Here is a 14,854-nt window from a genome sequence, read left to right as displayed (position 1 = left end):
GTCCAATCAGATTGGTCACAGTCCCTCCCCATCCTACAGGAGGTCACATGACTTGTTTGCGGGCCTGTCTAGTCTCCCACCATGACCCACCAGCCACATCTGCATCAGTTGCCCCTGTCTCTGGGTCCAGTCGTCCCCGCTGTCCTCAGGACACCATGCTTCCTCCCACCTCAGGGCTTTTGCACATGCTGTTCCCTCTGCTTATGATTCCCTTTCCCCATCCCACCTCTTTGTCTAAATAACTCCTCCATCTCCTCTTAGCCTCCTGGTCCTCAGGGGAGCCCTCCCCAATCCCATAGACAAGGTCAGATCTCCCTGCTTCCATCTCGTAACACCCTGGACCTTTCTATCGCATCTCTAACCCCTGGCTGTGTGGATATGGGTGTGTGGGTATATTGTGAGATTGCTGTCCATTGCTTCCGCTCAGTGGCGCATCAGTTTGCCTCCTCAGTGATGTAAATACAGAATCATGGTTCTGGTACCACAGACTAGTTTTGCTTGTTTTTGAACTTTCCCTAAGTAGAGTACCAACACATACGTTTCTGAGTCTCGCTTCCTTCACCCTTCAGTAGATCCTGAGATTCATCTCTGTTGTCAGATGTAGCAGTAGTCTCTTGTTCTTCATTGTCATGTAGTATTCCATTATACGAATAGGCCACAATTTTTACAAAGCAAATTCACTGTTGAACATTTGAGTTGTTTCCGTGTGAGGCCACAGAGAGGCCCCGCTATGGACACTCTTGTTGATGTCTTTTGCTGCACAAACGTGCACATTTTTCTCTGGATGCATGCCTTGTTGTTGTTCAGTCACTCAGTCACGTCCGACTCTTTGAGACCCCAGGGAATGCAGCGCGCCAGGCTTCCCTGTCCTTTACTATCCCTCGGAGTTTGTTCAAACTCATGTCCTTTGACTTGGTGATGCCATCCAGCCATCTCATCCTCTGTCGTCCCCTTCTCCTCCTGCCTTCACTCTTTCCCAGCATCAGGGTCTTTTCCAGTGAGTCGGCTCTTTGCATCAGGGGGCCGAAGTATTGGAGCTTCAGCTTCAGTATCAGTCCTTCCGATGAATATTCAGGGTTGATTTCCTAGGACGCATACCTAGGAGTGGAAATGTGATGGCATCCAATGTGCATATGTTTAGCCTAACAGTTTTCCAACTAATTGCTGTGCCAGTTAGCACCCCACGCCCCTGCAGTAAAGCGGGACAGTTGTGGTAGCTCTGTGTCTTTGCTAACTTGTGGTGAAGTATGTTTTATGTTTGGTGGTTTATGTGGCGGATGTCTCACCGTGGTTTTAGTTTGTATTTCCCTGATGGCCAGAGTTATTGAGCATCTTTTCATATGCTAATAGATCATTTGGAGCTTCTCTTTCCTGGAGTGTCTTTTGGAGGCTTTCAACCACTTTTGAAAATTGAATTGCTTGTCATTTTCTTATTGATTTGTAGGAGTCTTTGTACATTTTGGATACGTGTCCTTTGTTGCATATACGTATTGCATATATCTATTGCCAATGAGCTTGCCTTCTCACTTAGTAGTATCTTTTGAGGAGCAAAGTTTTTCTTTTAAAGGAGTCCAATTTATCAGTGTTTGCCATTATGGCTAATGCCTTTTGTGTTCTCTTTTTTTTCGATCCTAAGGTCATGAAGATATTCTCCTATGTTCTCTTCTAGAAGTTTGATTGTTTTATCTTTCAGAGTTAGCTTTATGATCTGTCTCAAATTTATTTTCTGGGTAGGATGGGAGGTATGAGTTGAGGTATATTTTTTCTACATAATGCTGGTGGGAGTGAAAACTGGTTCAACTTCTCAGGAGAACTGTGTGGAAATATTTACTAAAGCGAGATATGTGTGTGTGAGGATGTTCCTAGCCATTTTCTTGATATTAGCTGAAGTTGGAAATAAATGAAAGGTCCATCAACAGCAGAATGGATGGATGGGGGAGGGTCCAGCTATACAGTGGAATTGAATCAGCAATAAGAACACAACCAACTCTCGCTATGCATGCAATCGTAGATGAAGCTCACAGACTTGTTGAGTGAATGAACAGTGATTACTTTTGGAGGAGGGAGTCCAGTGGATATAAACTGGAAAGGGGAAGACAGAACCTTCTCGGGTGTTGCAAATGTTCTGTATTTTGATCTAAGTAGTAGTTACATGAGTACAGTTATATGTAAAAATTCGTAGAAGTCTATGCTTAAAATTAATGCCCTCCACTGAATTATATCTCAATAAAAAATTAAGTGGCTCCTGTCTACCGTCACTCTGCCTTAATGTCCTTCTGATAACACACCTAAGACAGACCCCTGCTGTGGTCAGAATCATCGCTGTCTGACCCTGCAGGCATTTCTGCTGTTGGATCATACTCCCCATTGGGTACCCCCTATCCCTCGGGGAACCCCATGTTCTGTGATCTTTATTTTTCCTTTTGATCTTTGGTTTTTAAAAATGTATTTCTTGGGAGCATCATTAGGACTCTTCCAGGGGGGTGAACTTGGGCCTCATTCTAATTAACCCAATGCTAATTCATTTTTTCTAGGCAGAGGTTCTCATCACAGCTGGACCCAGCCACCTCAGGCCCTGTGGGTTGAGGGGATGCAGAGGCACAGAGCCTGGCACCGCCTGCCTGGCCAGCCCTGGGTGAATTAGTCCTTCCCTCCACATGAGGCCCAGAAGGTCTTTTCCCATTAACAGGGACATTCACTTATTGTCCTTATTTTTAAATGTTTTGTGGAAAATTAAAAGAAGAGTGACTGCCAGGCAGTGCCTGAGCCAACAACTCGGAGAGCGTCTGTGTTTTCTTCCAAGCCTGACCGGAGTTAGCCTGGAATCGACCCAGCCCTCCCCAGGCTCCTCTGCCTTCATTTATTCTCTGGGCGGCTCAGTTCCTTTTAAGACACAAATTGATTGGGATAATTTTTGCTATAACTACAATTGCCATGGAAAGGGGGCGGGGGAACTGCATTCAGGCTGTGGACTCCTGCAATGACTGTGAACCACTGAGTTACTGTAAAATGACCAGAAAATGGATTCAAAATTGAAGTCACAAATAATGTAATTACTGCTGTGTGTGTTCAGGGCTGCCAGAACAAGAGTTGGCTGCTGCCCTGGAAACATCTGGAGATGAAGCTGCTGCTGCTATAACCCTACTCTCATCCCTTTGGGGCAGCAGTATTCTTCCAGGCCGGAGGCCCCTCCGTGGGTGGAAGGAACACGAAGGGGATGGGAAAAGGGATGTGGAGAGAGGCCACAGAGAAGAAACAGGTGAAAGGCAGGACTTATACCTCCTGTAACCCAACAGTGAGGACTAGTCGTGTGTCTCCGGCAGAATGAAACCCAGCGTGGCCATTGTCATCACATCACTGTCATCACCACTGTCGACACCTCAACACAGCGCACACCACCACAGTCACTATTACCACCGCCAGTCGCGGCATCAGCTCCACTCTCGAAGCATCAACACTACCATCATCACCTTACTACATCAGCAGCGTCCCTGCAGTGACAGCAGCACCTCCGTCATCGCCAGTCTCATCCGTGCTAACATCAGCGCCATTCCTGCTATCATTGTCTCCATTACGGTCATAGCATTAACATCATCATGACCATCAGAACTGTTTCCACTCCATTCACATCCTTGCCAGCATCACCTGCCACCGTCACCATCGCCACCAGCGTCGTCAACACCGTTACTGTTATCACCGCCAGCACGGTTATCGCCTCCTCTCTCATCAGCCCTTCCGTCACCATCTTCATTCCTACCATCATCATCACCATTACTTGCGTGCCGCCGACTTATTTAGCATCCTCAACCCCCTCATCACCATCCCACCATTGTTACAGCACCGTCACCTCTCCACCCCTACCAGTGCCGTCACCATGATCAGCAGCAGCCTCACAACACAGTCTTAAGACACCATCGTGACTACCACATCTGTCACTATAGTTACCTTTATGATCTCACGGTCAATATCAAAATCATTGCCTTCATGACCCCTCTTATAGTCCTCTGCCCAGCTGGCTCTGTGCTAGCCTCCAGGTCTGCATGAGCCTCTGCCCTGTGCCATCCTCTGGAGGTACAGTCGTCCTGCTGTGGTCATATTCCTAGGCCCTGTCTAGGGGTAACCAATAGACAGCTACTTGTAAGGGGTGTGGACAGAGCTTGGACATAAGTAGGGTGTCCATAGGACAAGTTCAAGGCCCTTTATGGTTCAGTATGAAGCCAGTGGTCAAACAGGATGGGGTGGGGCGTGGGGGAACTGGTGCCACCTCTCCCCACATCACTGAGTACAAGTCTCCATTCTCACCTGACTTTCCAGATTGTTTTGAGCATATTTACCAAGGAAGAAGGAAAGGGCATGTTTTATAAAACAGTTGGTTAGCTTGACTTAAAGTATTTAAATATTTAGCCACTTGATATGTGGGCCTCTATTTGTTCTCTGCCCTGGGCTTTGCAAACCTTAGGGGTAGGTCAGAGCCCAGAAGGTCTTTCCCGGAGGCCCTTGAGGCAGCCAGGACATGTGTAAATCCTCTGTTCATCCGTGTCTTGCCTCCTCCCACGTGCATCATGTGTTCATATATGTGCACACTGTGTCACTCCCATGGCCACAAGCTGATGGATGTGCTCATGCTGTGTTGAGGGTTGCAAGTGACAGAAAGCCAAATCCTAACTGACTTAAGCAAAACGAGAACGTATTGGTTCAGATAACTGAAGTCCAGGGTGCCACTTGATCATGGGGCCCATATTTCTTTCTGTCCCTTAGCTCTGCTCTCCTCCACAATGACTCCATTCACAGACAAGCACCAGGGTTTTTCTGTGAGCACTAGAGGCTACACTACCTCCAGATCTTACCTCCTCCCAAGTCCAGTTATAGCAGGAAGTTTCCCCCTTTCAGTGAGAGGTCTCATGCCATCCCATTGGCTCCAACTATTCACATGACCAGCCTCCAAACCAATGACTGGCCTGGGGGTGGTGAGTGAACAGTCCAGTTAGAGCCTGTTGCCCTACCGCTCAGAGGCTGGAAGTGGGAAAGGCAGTGGATCCCAAAGGAAAACTAGAGATAGTTGCCAGAAAAGCGGCAATGGCTCTTGGGGAGCCCTCCCCATGACCGCCCCTGAGGTCCCACTTTATGGCTCTTTTAGGCATGGTCCCTGCATGAACTTATGCCCTGCTTTGAGCCCCAGCTGCTCTGGTTCCTACTCATTTCATGCTTCTGCTGTGCCCACTGTTTCTTGCCCTTCCCAAAAGCATCTGCCTTCTGACCTGCCTAAGCCCTTGAGCGTCCCCCAGGACGAGTAGCTGTTTGAAGGCAGGGGTTCAGCCTCCATTCACTCAGCAGTTGTCAGTTAAGCACGAGATACTGTGTTAAGCACTGTTGATACAACAATCATCACTTCTATTTCATGAGTGCCATGCTGTCTTTTTTTTAATTGAAGTATTACAGTATGGTTTACAATGTTGTGTTAGTTTCAGGCACACAGCAAAGTGATTCAACTATACACACACACACACACACACACACACACACACACACACATATAATATTGAGTATAGTTCCCTGTGCTGTATAGCAGGTCCTTGTTGATTATCTATTTTACATATAGCAGAGTATACCTGTTAATCCCAAACTCCTAATTTATCCCTACTCCTCTTTCCCCTTTGGTAACCATAAATTTGTTTTCTGTGTCTGTGAGTCTATTTCTATTTTGCAAATAAATTCATTTGTATCATTTTTTTTCAGATTTCACATATAAGCGGTATCATGATATTTGTCTTTCTCTATCTGACTTATTGCAGTTAGTATGATATTCTCTGGGTCCATCCACATTGCCACAAATGGCATTATTTCATTTTTTATGGCTGAGTAATATTCCAGTGTGTGTGTGTGTGTGTGTGTGTGTGTGTGTGTGTGTGCACGCACACGCACGCGCGGGCATACGTGCATGCATGTGCCTCTGGATGCCACATGTTCTTTATCCATTCATCTGTTGATAGACATTTAGGTTGTTTCCATCTCTTGGCTATTGTAAATAGTGCTGCAATGAACAATGGGGTACATATATCTCTTTGAATTAGAGTTTTCTCCAGATATATGCCCAGGAGTGGGATTGCAGGGTCATTTGGTGACTCTACTTTTAGACTTTTAAGGACCCTCCATATTGTTTTCCATAGCGGCTGCACCAATTGGCATTCCCCTCAACAGTGTATACTCATTATCTCATTCAGCTTTCCTATGACTCTCTAAGGCAGGGACTATTACAACCCCAGTTTTGAGATGTGGAAACTGAGGTTCAGAGAGCTCATCAGTGGTGCAGCCTCAGAGGGGTCATCAGGATCACAGCCCCTCGTGCTCACAGTGCCCAGCTGCCTGCTGAGACAGCACTGACCCCTGTACTGTCCTTCTCTCCCTCCTCCTGTCACAGCCTGTGACCAGCTGGCACTGGGAGTGGTGGCCATCTTCGGGCCGTCCCAGGGCTCCTGCACCAATGCCGTCCAATCCATCTGCAACGCGCTGGAGGTGCCCCACATCCAGCTGCGCTGGAAGCACCACCCACTGGACAACAAAGACACCTTCTACGTGAACCTGTACCCGGACTATGCCTCTCTCAGCCACGCCATCCTCGACCTGGTGCAGTACCTCAGGTGGCGGTCGGCCACTGTGGTCTATGACGACAGCACCGGTGAGTAGCCACGCCTGGCCACGCCAAGAGCAGGAGGTGAGGGTGGCAGTGCCCCAGGGTCAGGTTCTTTGCTGCTCGTCCAGCTCAGCTGCCCTGTCCACACTTAGAACCCAAGCCTCACCCAGTCACACTGACGCTCGCCCTGCACCCACCCACAGCCCTGTGCACACCAGCCACAGTCACCCAAGCTGCTTCACACCTGCCCTGAACTGCTCCTGCCTCAACCCTGGCAGCATGCTTCAGTCTGCACTCACACCTGCCTGGCCACACCCACACCTGCCTTCACCCTCACATTCACTCATTCTCACCAGAAGCACACACATCCAGCTCTGTGCTATGGGGCTGTGAGTGCAGACTCTGGATTCAAACCAAACAGTGCATGATGCGGGCTGACCCTGCACTTAATAGCTGAGCAGCACAGAGCTATTTCCTCACTGCCTCTTTCCTTCCAAAGACTCAAGTCCCAAGACGTTTCTTAGCCCTGCCTCTTAGAGAGTGACCTTGGCAAGTCACTTAACCCATCTGGCCCTGCTCTGCCACGTGACAAGTCAAGAACTATAGCAGCCAGTTTGGAGAGAGCCCGCCAGCTCTCAGCTCCCTGTGATTCGATGTCAGCTCTTGATTACCTCCTAATGGGGAGTCAGGGTAGTGGGGAGAGATTCCCTCAGAAGAGCCGATCTTCTTTCGGTAACTCGGGATTCGACAAGCATCTCTTGAGTTCCTGCTCTATCTGAAGCGCAAGACGGTAGATCCTGGATGACAGAGATCCCCCCAATCCCTGCTCACTGCCTCCAGCCATCGAGAGGCGCTCCTGCCCAGCTCCAAGTCTTGGCCTGTGTTGCTGCAGCCCTGTAGTTTTATCTGTCTTCACATACCACTGTGAATGATTGTCTGTCTTGGAGCCATTTCTGCCTCCAGACCATGAACTTTCTGTGCCTCCGGCATTTAGAATAGCACCTGGTACAATGAATACTGTTTAAATATTTGTTGAATTGAATTGAGGTGAAAATAAAATGGAAATAAACTATAATTAAATATGTCAGGAAGCGGTATGTTGGGCACTGGTAAGGAAGAAGAAATAAAGATGAAGCTATCCCATCTTCTTTTGAGAAGTTAGTCATATTGAAGGGGAGTGAGTGCCCACCTAGAGCTCACTGGTCTTTTCCAGGCCATCAGAGCTAAGAACCAAGTGACATGTTCATACAGTCAGAGCTAGAGGCACTTGGGGAGGGGAGGCTCCATGACCTTGGCTAGTGTGGGCTGACATCAGAGGAACGGCGACATGAGCCTGGCCTTGAGGATGGGTGGACAGAAAGAGGAGTCATGGAGACATTATATGAGGGAGGAACAGCAGGGGATCCCAGTATGGTAGGTGGAAGGAAAAGGTCAGATACACAGTGTGTAACAGGCTGTGGGCAAGGTCTCTGCAGTCTAGCTTCAGAGTTCAGACTTTATCTTGTAAGCGGCTGAGGACCATTGAGTGTTGTTGAACAAAGACACAGAATAATAAAAGCAGAATTTTAGAGGGTGGCACTGACAGCTAAGCAATTTGGCCACCTGATGCGAAGAACTGACTCGTTGGAAAAGACCTTGATGTTGGGAAAGATTGAAGGCAGGAGGAGAAGGGGACGACAGAGGATAAGGTGGTTGGATGGCATCACCAACTCAATGGACGTGAGTTTGAGCAAGCTCCAGGAGTTTATGATAGACAGGGAAGCCTGGCGTGCTGCAGTCCATGGGGTTGCAAAGGGTTGGACACGACTGAGTAAATGAACTGAACCGACAGCAATGTGCAGAGAGTTAGAGGAGAACGTGGAGCGAGAAGACTGGGGCAGAGGTGGCCATATTGGTCCAGGCAGGCACAAAACGGTTGCTTGGACGAGAACTAGGGCCAGCATGGGAGAGAAGAATTAGATATGAACAGATCGTACTGAAATCATGCAGGAGCGCCGTGGGCATGGCCACAGGAGACAGTGACATCAACTGCTCCCAGCAGGGCTGCGGCCTCCGTATGCTGGACTTAGGCAGGGAGAGGCTTTGCAGAGGAAGGAGCTGGGACATCAAGGCGGTCCCGCTGAGACTGGTCCACACAGATGCTGAGTCCTGGAACCTCCTCTCCCCATGGGTGTCTAGCTCTGACTGTACGTACACAGCGCCTGATTCTTGGCTCTGATGACCAGTGGCTTCTGGGTGGGCACTCACTTCCCTACAGCATGATTAACTTCTTAAAAGAACACGGGATAGCATCTTCATTTCCTCACCTTTCCCAATGCCCAACACACTTTTCCCTTCAGTATTTATCACTTAATTCAATTTTGATATTCAATTCAACAAACATTTTAAAATGTAGGGTAGTCAGTAATGGAGCTGGTTTAGTTAAGAGGACACTTAGTACTAGGTACTCCAGGTTGGATTCAGTCAAACAATAATGTAACTTTGATGAGGAATAATGGTATTAAGAAGGATGCCCCCAGAAGCAGGATATTTCAAGGGGACAGCTTGTGGGCCACCAAACCCATGAAGTGGGAAGCTCTTAATAGCAGGCTTGGACTGTGTTTCCTTTGGGGGTTGTTTCCATTAGGATATTTTGGCTGTAAGTAACAGACAACCCAACTCAAATTGACTGGAGCAGTAGACACTTAGCTATCTCACTAACAAGAAGTCTGGAGATGGGCCTTTCCAGGACAGGTTTAGGAGTTCATCAAAGTCAGGATGCTGGATCAGTATCACTGCAGTTCCCTTAACTTTCCCCATCATGGTCACAGTAAAGATGCTGCAGCTCCAAATATCAAATCCTCACATGATGATACCCCAGGAAGTGGGAAGGAAACAGGTAGAACACAAAGGGATTTTTCTTAATGTGATTTGTGCCTGTTCAGGGAGGAAAATCTGTCTCAGAACCTTCCAGCATACCACCCTATACAGTTCACTGAGTCTGTGCCCACTACCCTAAACATCCCATTCAGATAGGAATGGGACTCCTACTCATTGATTTCACCTACTATGAGTCATTTCTTGGGGCTGGCACACAGCCACCCAAACAAAATCAATGGTTCTCTTAATATGCTACAAGAGGGGACATCAGTTATCTATTTCGATAATAATTCTGTGTAACAAACTACCCCAAAACAATGTGGCTTGAAATAATAAGCATTTGTTTAGCTCACAAGTCTATAGAGTCAATGACTGACTGAGATTGGCCAGGCGGTTACTCTGGTCTCAGCTGGATCACTCACCTGCCCGGGAGTCGGCTGAGTGTTGGCTTAAATAGACCAGCCTTGACTGAGATGATGGGGTAGCTGGGATCTCATCCTCCAGCAGGATACCCCTTGCATGTGGTCATGACAATGGCAGAGGTGAAAAGAACAAAACCAGTGTACAATTCCATTTCAAGTATTTGATATCAGTATTATATGCCTGCTGATACCCCATTGGCCAAAACAGTTGAGCCCAGTGTTGTGGGTAGAGCAAGTCACCTGCCCACAGTTAGAGGGCACTGCAAAGTCACACAGCAAAGGATGGGTTTGTAGGGAGAGGTGAAAATTGGAGTCATCACTGCGATCCACTACAGGGAGAACTGCTTTAAAATGTACCTAGGATCTAAAGAATAGACGTGACCAAGTGTTGACACGGAGAGGCCAATGGCATGAAAACATGAGTTATTACTTACGGTTCCCTAGAAGCAGAAGGGGGCGCATCATGGCACCTGGGGCCACATTCAGGGCTGGTCAGGAGGTGGGAGCAAGGGGAAAACACAGGCAAGAGCCTTTATTATTTTAGAGCCTTTATTACTTATTCCCTGATGGCTCAAGTGATAAAGAATTCTCCTGCCAATGCAGGAGATGTGGGTTTGATCCCTGGTCCAGGAAGATCCCCTGGAGAAGGAAATGTCAACCCATTCCAGTATTCTTGCATGGAAAACACCGTGGACAGAGGAGCCTGGTGGGCTACAGTCCATGGGGTCGCAAAAGAGTCAGACACAACTGAGTGATTGAACATCTATAAGATTGCCCCTATTACTACTAGGTGGAATTTGTTAGGTGCCAACATCCCATATGGGGTAGGAAGCAAAACACAGATTTGGGAGTTTGTGACTGAAGAGTTTATCATATGATTTTGGTGTGCCCAGGAAAACACAGGTACTAGGGATACAAACAACTTTGGTCATTAGTTTGGCCCATGATTTCAGGATGCCAAGTCATCAGTTACAGAATATCAAGAATGATTATTCCAGGGACCAACGGTGTTTGCCCTTTGAGTTTTGCCATGCAAACCTAATCTGTGCAGAAGCCAAATTTATATCAAGAATGAAAGGAAGGGGCTTAGAAAAAGCTGGGTTAAAAAAAGGGGGGCCCAGCATAAGAGCCCAGAAGATTGGGTCTTGAATTTTGATCCCATTGCTAACATGCTGCAGAATCTTGGGATGATCACTTAACCTTTATGGGCCTCAGTTTCTTTGTCTGAATACTGGAACCAAAGCACCTACTCTGTATGTCTTCTAGGACAGGGAGATGGTTAAATCGGGTAATGAATGCAGAAGTGCTTTGTAAGTGAAAAGCATGATTTCAACAACCATGATTCACTGCAGATATTTTGAGAGAGATTGATTAGGGAAGCAGCCAGGAAGGAGTGCTCATATCAGGCAAACGAAGAACCTAGTCCTCTGCTGGGATGGGCTAGGATGAGCCTCTGGTCTCCTTTGGGAATACGCTGATGGGAAGGAGTTCTGACACTTGCTGCGAGAGAATGTGGGTCACTGTGTATCACACGGGGTGATGAACTTGGCTGACAAGAGAGCTCTGATGACTCCCCTCCAGCATCCACACTGTCCCTGTCCTCATGTCCTGGGTCCCCAAAGCCCAACATGCCTACCGATGCTGTGCCTGGGCCTGAAAACTGAGCCAGTAGGAGCAAAGTGTGCGCTCAGAGCCCTGCAGGTTAACAGCTGTGAGCAGGCAGCAGCACTCAGCCAAACCAAGGACTTCTGGGATTCGTTGAGGAGGGAGGGTAAGGATGGGGGTGTGTGTTTGGGGGGAGCTTGCGGCCCTTCCCTCCTCTGTTAAGATTACCTGATATCCCCTTCCTGCCCCCATCAAGTCTGGTATTAGGAGGTACTGGGGTCCCTGTTTGGTCCAGATCCCTGCAGGACTCCAGAGCCCTCTCCCAGCGACATACCTGGATCTGAGACCATCCAGGGGGCCAGGGATTCCTGATGCCCACAGTCATGGCAAAGCTTGTTTGGAAGCTCTTTAGGAGGCTTAGGTCCCAGAGAAATATCTCTGTCCTCCCCAGAGGAGATAACTCCCTGGTAGCTCAGATGGTAAAGAATCTGCCTGCAAAGCAAGAAACCCAGGTTTGATCCCTGGGTTGGGAAGATCCCCTGAAGAAGGGAATGGCTACCCACTCCAATATTCTTGCCTGGAGACTCCCACGGACAGAGGAGCCTGGCAGGCTACAGTCCATAGGGTCGCAAAGAGTTGGACACGACCGAAGTGACTTAGCACACACACACATCTTTAAGGCTTAATTTCTTTCTTTGTGTCCTGACTTCTGCCCTGTTGGAATCCTTCTCAGGTTTTAAGTGGTGACCCCCAGACTCACTCTCCCCCACCCCAATTTGGAGTTAAATTTAAAGAGAGTTATCCCTTACCAGTTGCCCTGTCACAACTCCTGGGAGTCATCTGGTAAGACCAACTGGCATCTCACATCCGTCTCTAAGCCCGTACCTATGCCTCAAGCAATGTGTGTGCTGATTGACCGGGTGGGGGTGGGGGTGGGGCAGATCCTGTGTCCCTAGAGTGGGAACAGATCCCTCCTGAGTCAGATAGACTGAGTGTTGGGGGTGGAGTTGTTCCCCGAAGGAAAACCAGAGTGCTGTTATTGGGGAAATGGAGCATGGCTGAGTGGACAGTACAGCCAGGATGCAGACACCAAGCCCTGCGTATGGGCAGTGAGCCCAGCAGGTGGGAGGGGCCGGCCTGCCTGGGACCCTAGTCCGGTGCTGCTGCAGCTCTCCCTGAGGTGGGCAGGGCTGTAGAGACCAGCAAGCAGGCTTGTTTCCAGGCTAAGCACAGAGGAGTCAGCAAGAAGGGACCTCGAAACAGGGACAGAAATGAACTTAATTAGACCTAAGCAAGCCATTTGTCTCCAGGAAGTGACATTCAGTTTTCCCTGGAAGTCCCCAGATTGAGTGGTTTTGCAAAATGCCAAGGTGGAGGATGGATTTTTCAGTGTAGAGAGAAGCAAAACAGTAGCCAGTCCAATTATGGAAATTGGTGTTGAGTACAACCAAAGGGCCAGGCCCTGTGTGTGGAGACCCAACCCCACTGATGCTGAAGAGCTTGTGACAGGACAAGGAGCGTGAGATGAGGTCCGAGGAGGCGAACACTGAGGGAGGAGGCCGCTGAGTTGGTGGGGGGTGGGGGTGGCAGGATGTGCATTGGGTGGAGAGGTCTTCTCTGGTCAGAGCAGTAGGGGCAGGCTTCATGGAGGAGGCAGTTGCGTTGGGCCTGGAAGAATGGGAAAAGTTTACAGAGGGAGCCTGTGCTTGGGGGTTGGGGGTGGGGGTGGTGACTCAGCACAAATGCCACCCGTCCTTACCTGGTCCAACAGTTGGCACAGCTGAGCCTGGAGCTGCCTCTAGTGCTGCATCCTGGCAGCATGTTGCTGAGGCTGTTTAGGAAGATTATGTCCCATGCTTTGCAGTGCTGTAGGGGGCGGGGGAAGGAAGAGGGGGTGGCCTCTGATTCAGGCTCCATGAGCCTCTACACCCACTGGGTTGGGGAAGAGCAGTGGGTGGAGCCAGTGGGGGGTTGCTAGCTGTCTGTGCCTGCCTTTGAATCTACAGGCATGTACACGTCATCTGTGTGTGCACACACCTTTATCTACATGCGTATATGCATGTATCTATCAATCCAAGCGTGTGTCTTGTCTGTATCAACATGCATGTGTGTGTGTGTGTGAGCATGTGTTTGTGTGTGCACACGTGTGTGTGTGCATATGCGGGTCTGCACAGGTGGGTGCACAGGTCTGTGCCCCAGTGTGCCAGGGCCTGTGTCTCCACACGTGTGGCTGTGTCCACGCACAAATCTCCGTGGGCCACACGTCGGTATCTATGTGTGGTTGTAGACCTGTGACCACCCGAGTCTGTGGTGTCTGCAGCTGTGTGTCCATGCGCTTACGTGTGTCTTTGTGCCCCGGGACCTCTCAGGGCTCATCCGACTGCAGGAGCTCATCATGGCCCCGTCGAGGTACAACATCCGCCTCAAGATCCGCCAGCTCCCCCTTGATTCTGATGACTCGCGCCCACTGCTCAAGGAGATGAAGCGAGGCCGGGAATTCCGCATTATCTTCGACTGCAGCCACACCATGGCCGCCCAGATCCTCAAGCAGGTGCGTGAGCACCGGCCAGTGGGAGGGAAGGTTGGGATCTGCCTGCCATTTCTCCCAGCCACCCCATTTCCCAAACACAGGCCTGACGTCAGCCAGATCCGAGTTTGATCCCTAGCCTGCCTCTTTCTGGCTGTATGACGTTGGGTGGTCACTTTACCCCTGTGAGCCTCAGTTTCACCAGCAGCAAAATGGGCACAGTGACACTCCGACTTGGTGTGAGGATGGGATGAGACAATGGATCATTGGCCCAGCCAGGCCTGGAGCACAGAGGGTGCTGAGTAAGTGACAGTGTCCACATCACCTGATGCAAGTGGGGGCAGGAGCTGCTGAGGGGGCACGGAGACCTGGGGGTACCAGGAGCAGCCTCCAGACCGCCTCTTCCAGCCGCTAATTCCCTGCAGCCGGTGGCACTCAGTGGCACTCTCCGATCACTGGGAGGTCTATCGAGGCGCCACGTGCCATCTGCTCAGCTCCGCAGTGACGGTGGGGGAGGAGAGTGGCTTGCAGTCCTGGCCGCGCCTCCATTCCCGGACGAGCCCAGCATGGCGTGCTGGGAACCAGACCGAGCTCTGCCAGCCACCCAAGAAATCAACAATGAAATCGCTCACAGCCCCCGCCAGGGGTGTCGCAGCTGAAACCAAAACCACTCTGATTCGAGCCAGTGCTTTGTGTGAAAGGCAATTACGTGGTCTCAGAAAGCGTCCCTGGTGATTGGAGGAGGCATTCTGTGGGGCCTTAACACATGACCCCGGGAGAGGCAGGTGGCAGGGAGGGGATGCAGGGATG

At 49.6% G+C, this 14,854-nt stretch overlaps 1 protein-coding gene across 1 annotated transcript in view; it reads left to right on the top strand.

Moving 5' to 3' along the window:
* The window catches only part of GRIK3 (glutamate ionotropic receptor kainate type subunit 3), a 191,339-nt gene that overhangs the window by 95,630 nt on the left and 80,855 nt on the right, over positions 1 to 14,854 (top strand). Inside the window, exons 5-6 of the mRNA XM_088834979.1 lie at positions 6,419 to 6,676; positions 13,887 to 14,068. Coding sequence (XP_088691105.1) covers positions 6,419 to 6,676; positions 13,887 to 14,068 — 440 coding nt within the window. The remainder of the gene's footprint in view (positions 1 to 6,418; positions 6,677 to 13,886; positions 14,069 to 14,854) is intronic.

The sequence above is a fragment of the Moschus berezovskii genome, chromosome 4, assembly GCF_049115385.1.
Source record: "Moschus berezovskii isolate FMDL1 chromosome 4, NW_MosBer_1.0, whole genome shotgun sequence".
NCBI classification, from domain to species: domain Eukaryota; kingdom Metazoa; phylum Chordata; class Mammalia; order Artiodactyla; family Moschidae; genus Moschus; species Moschus berezovskii.
Note: the sequence above shows the minus strand (reverse complement) of the source record. Positions and strands in the feature narration are given on the sequence as shown.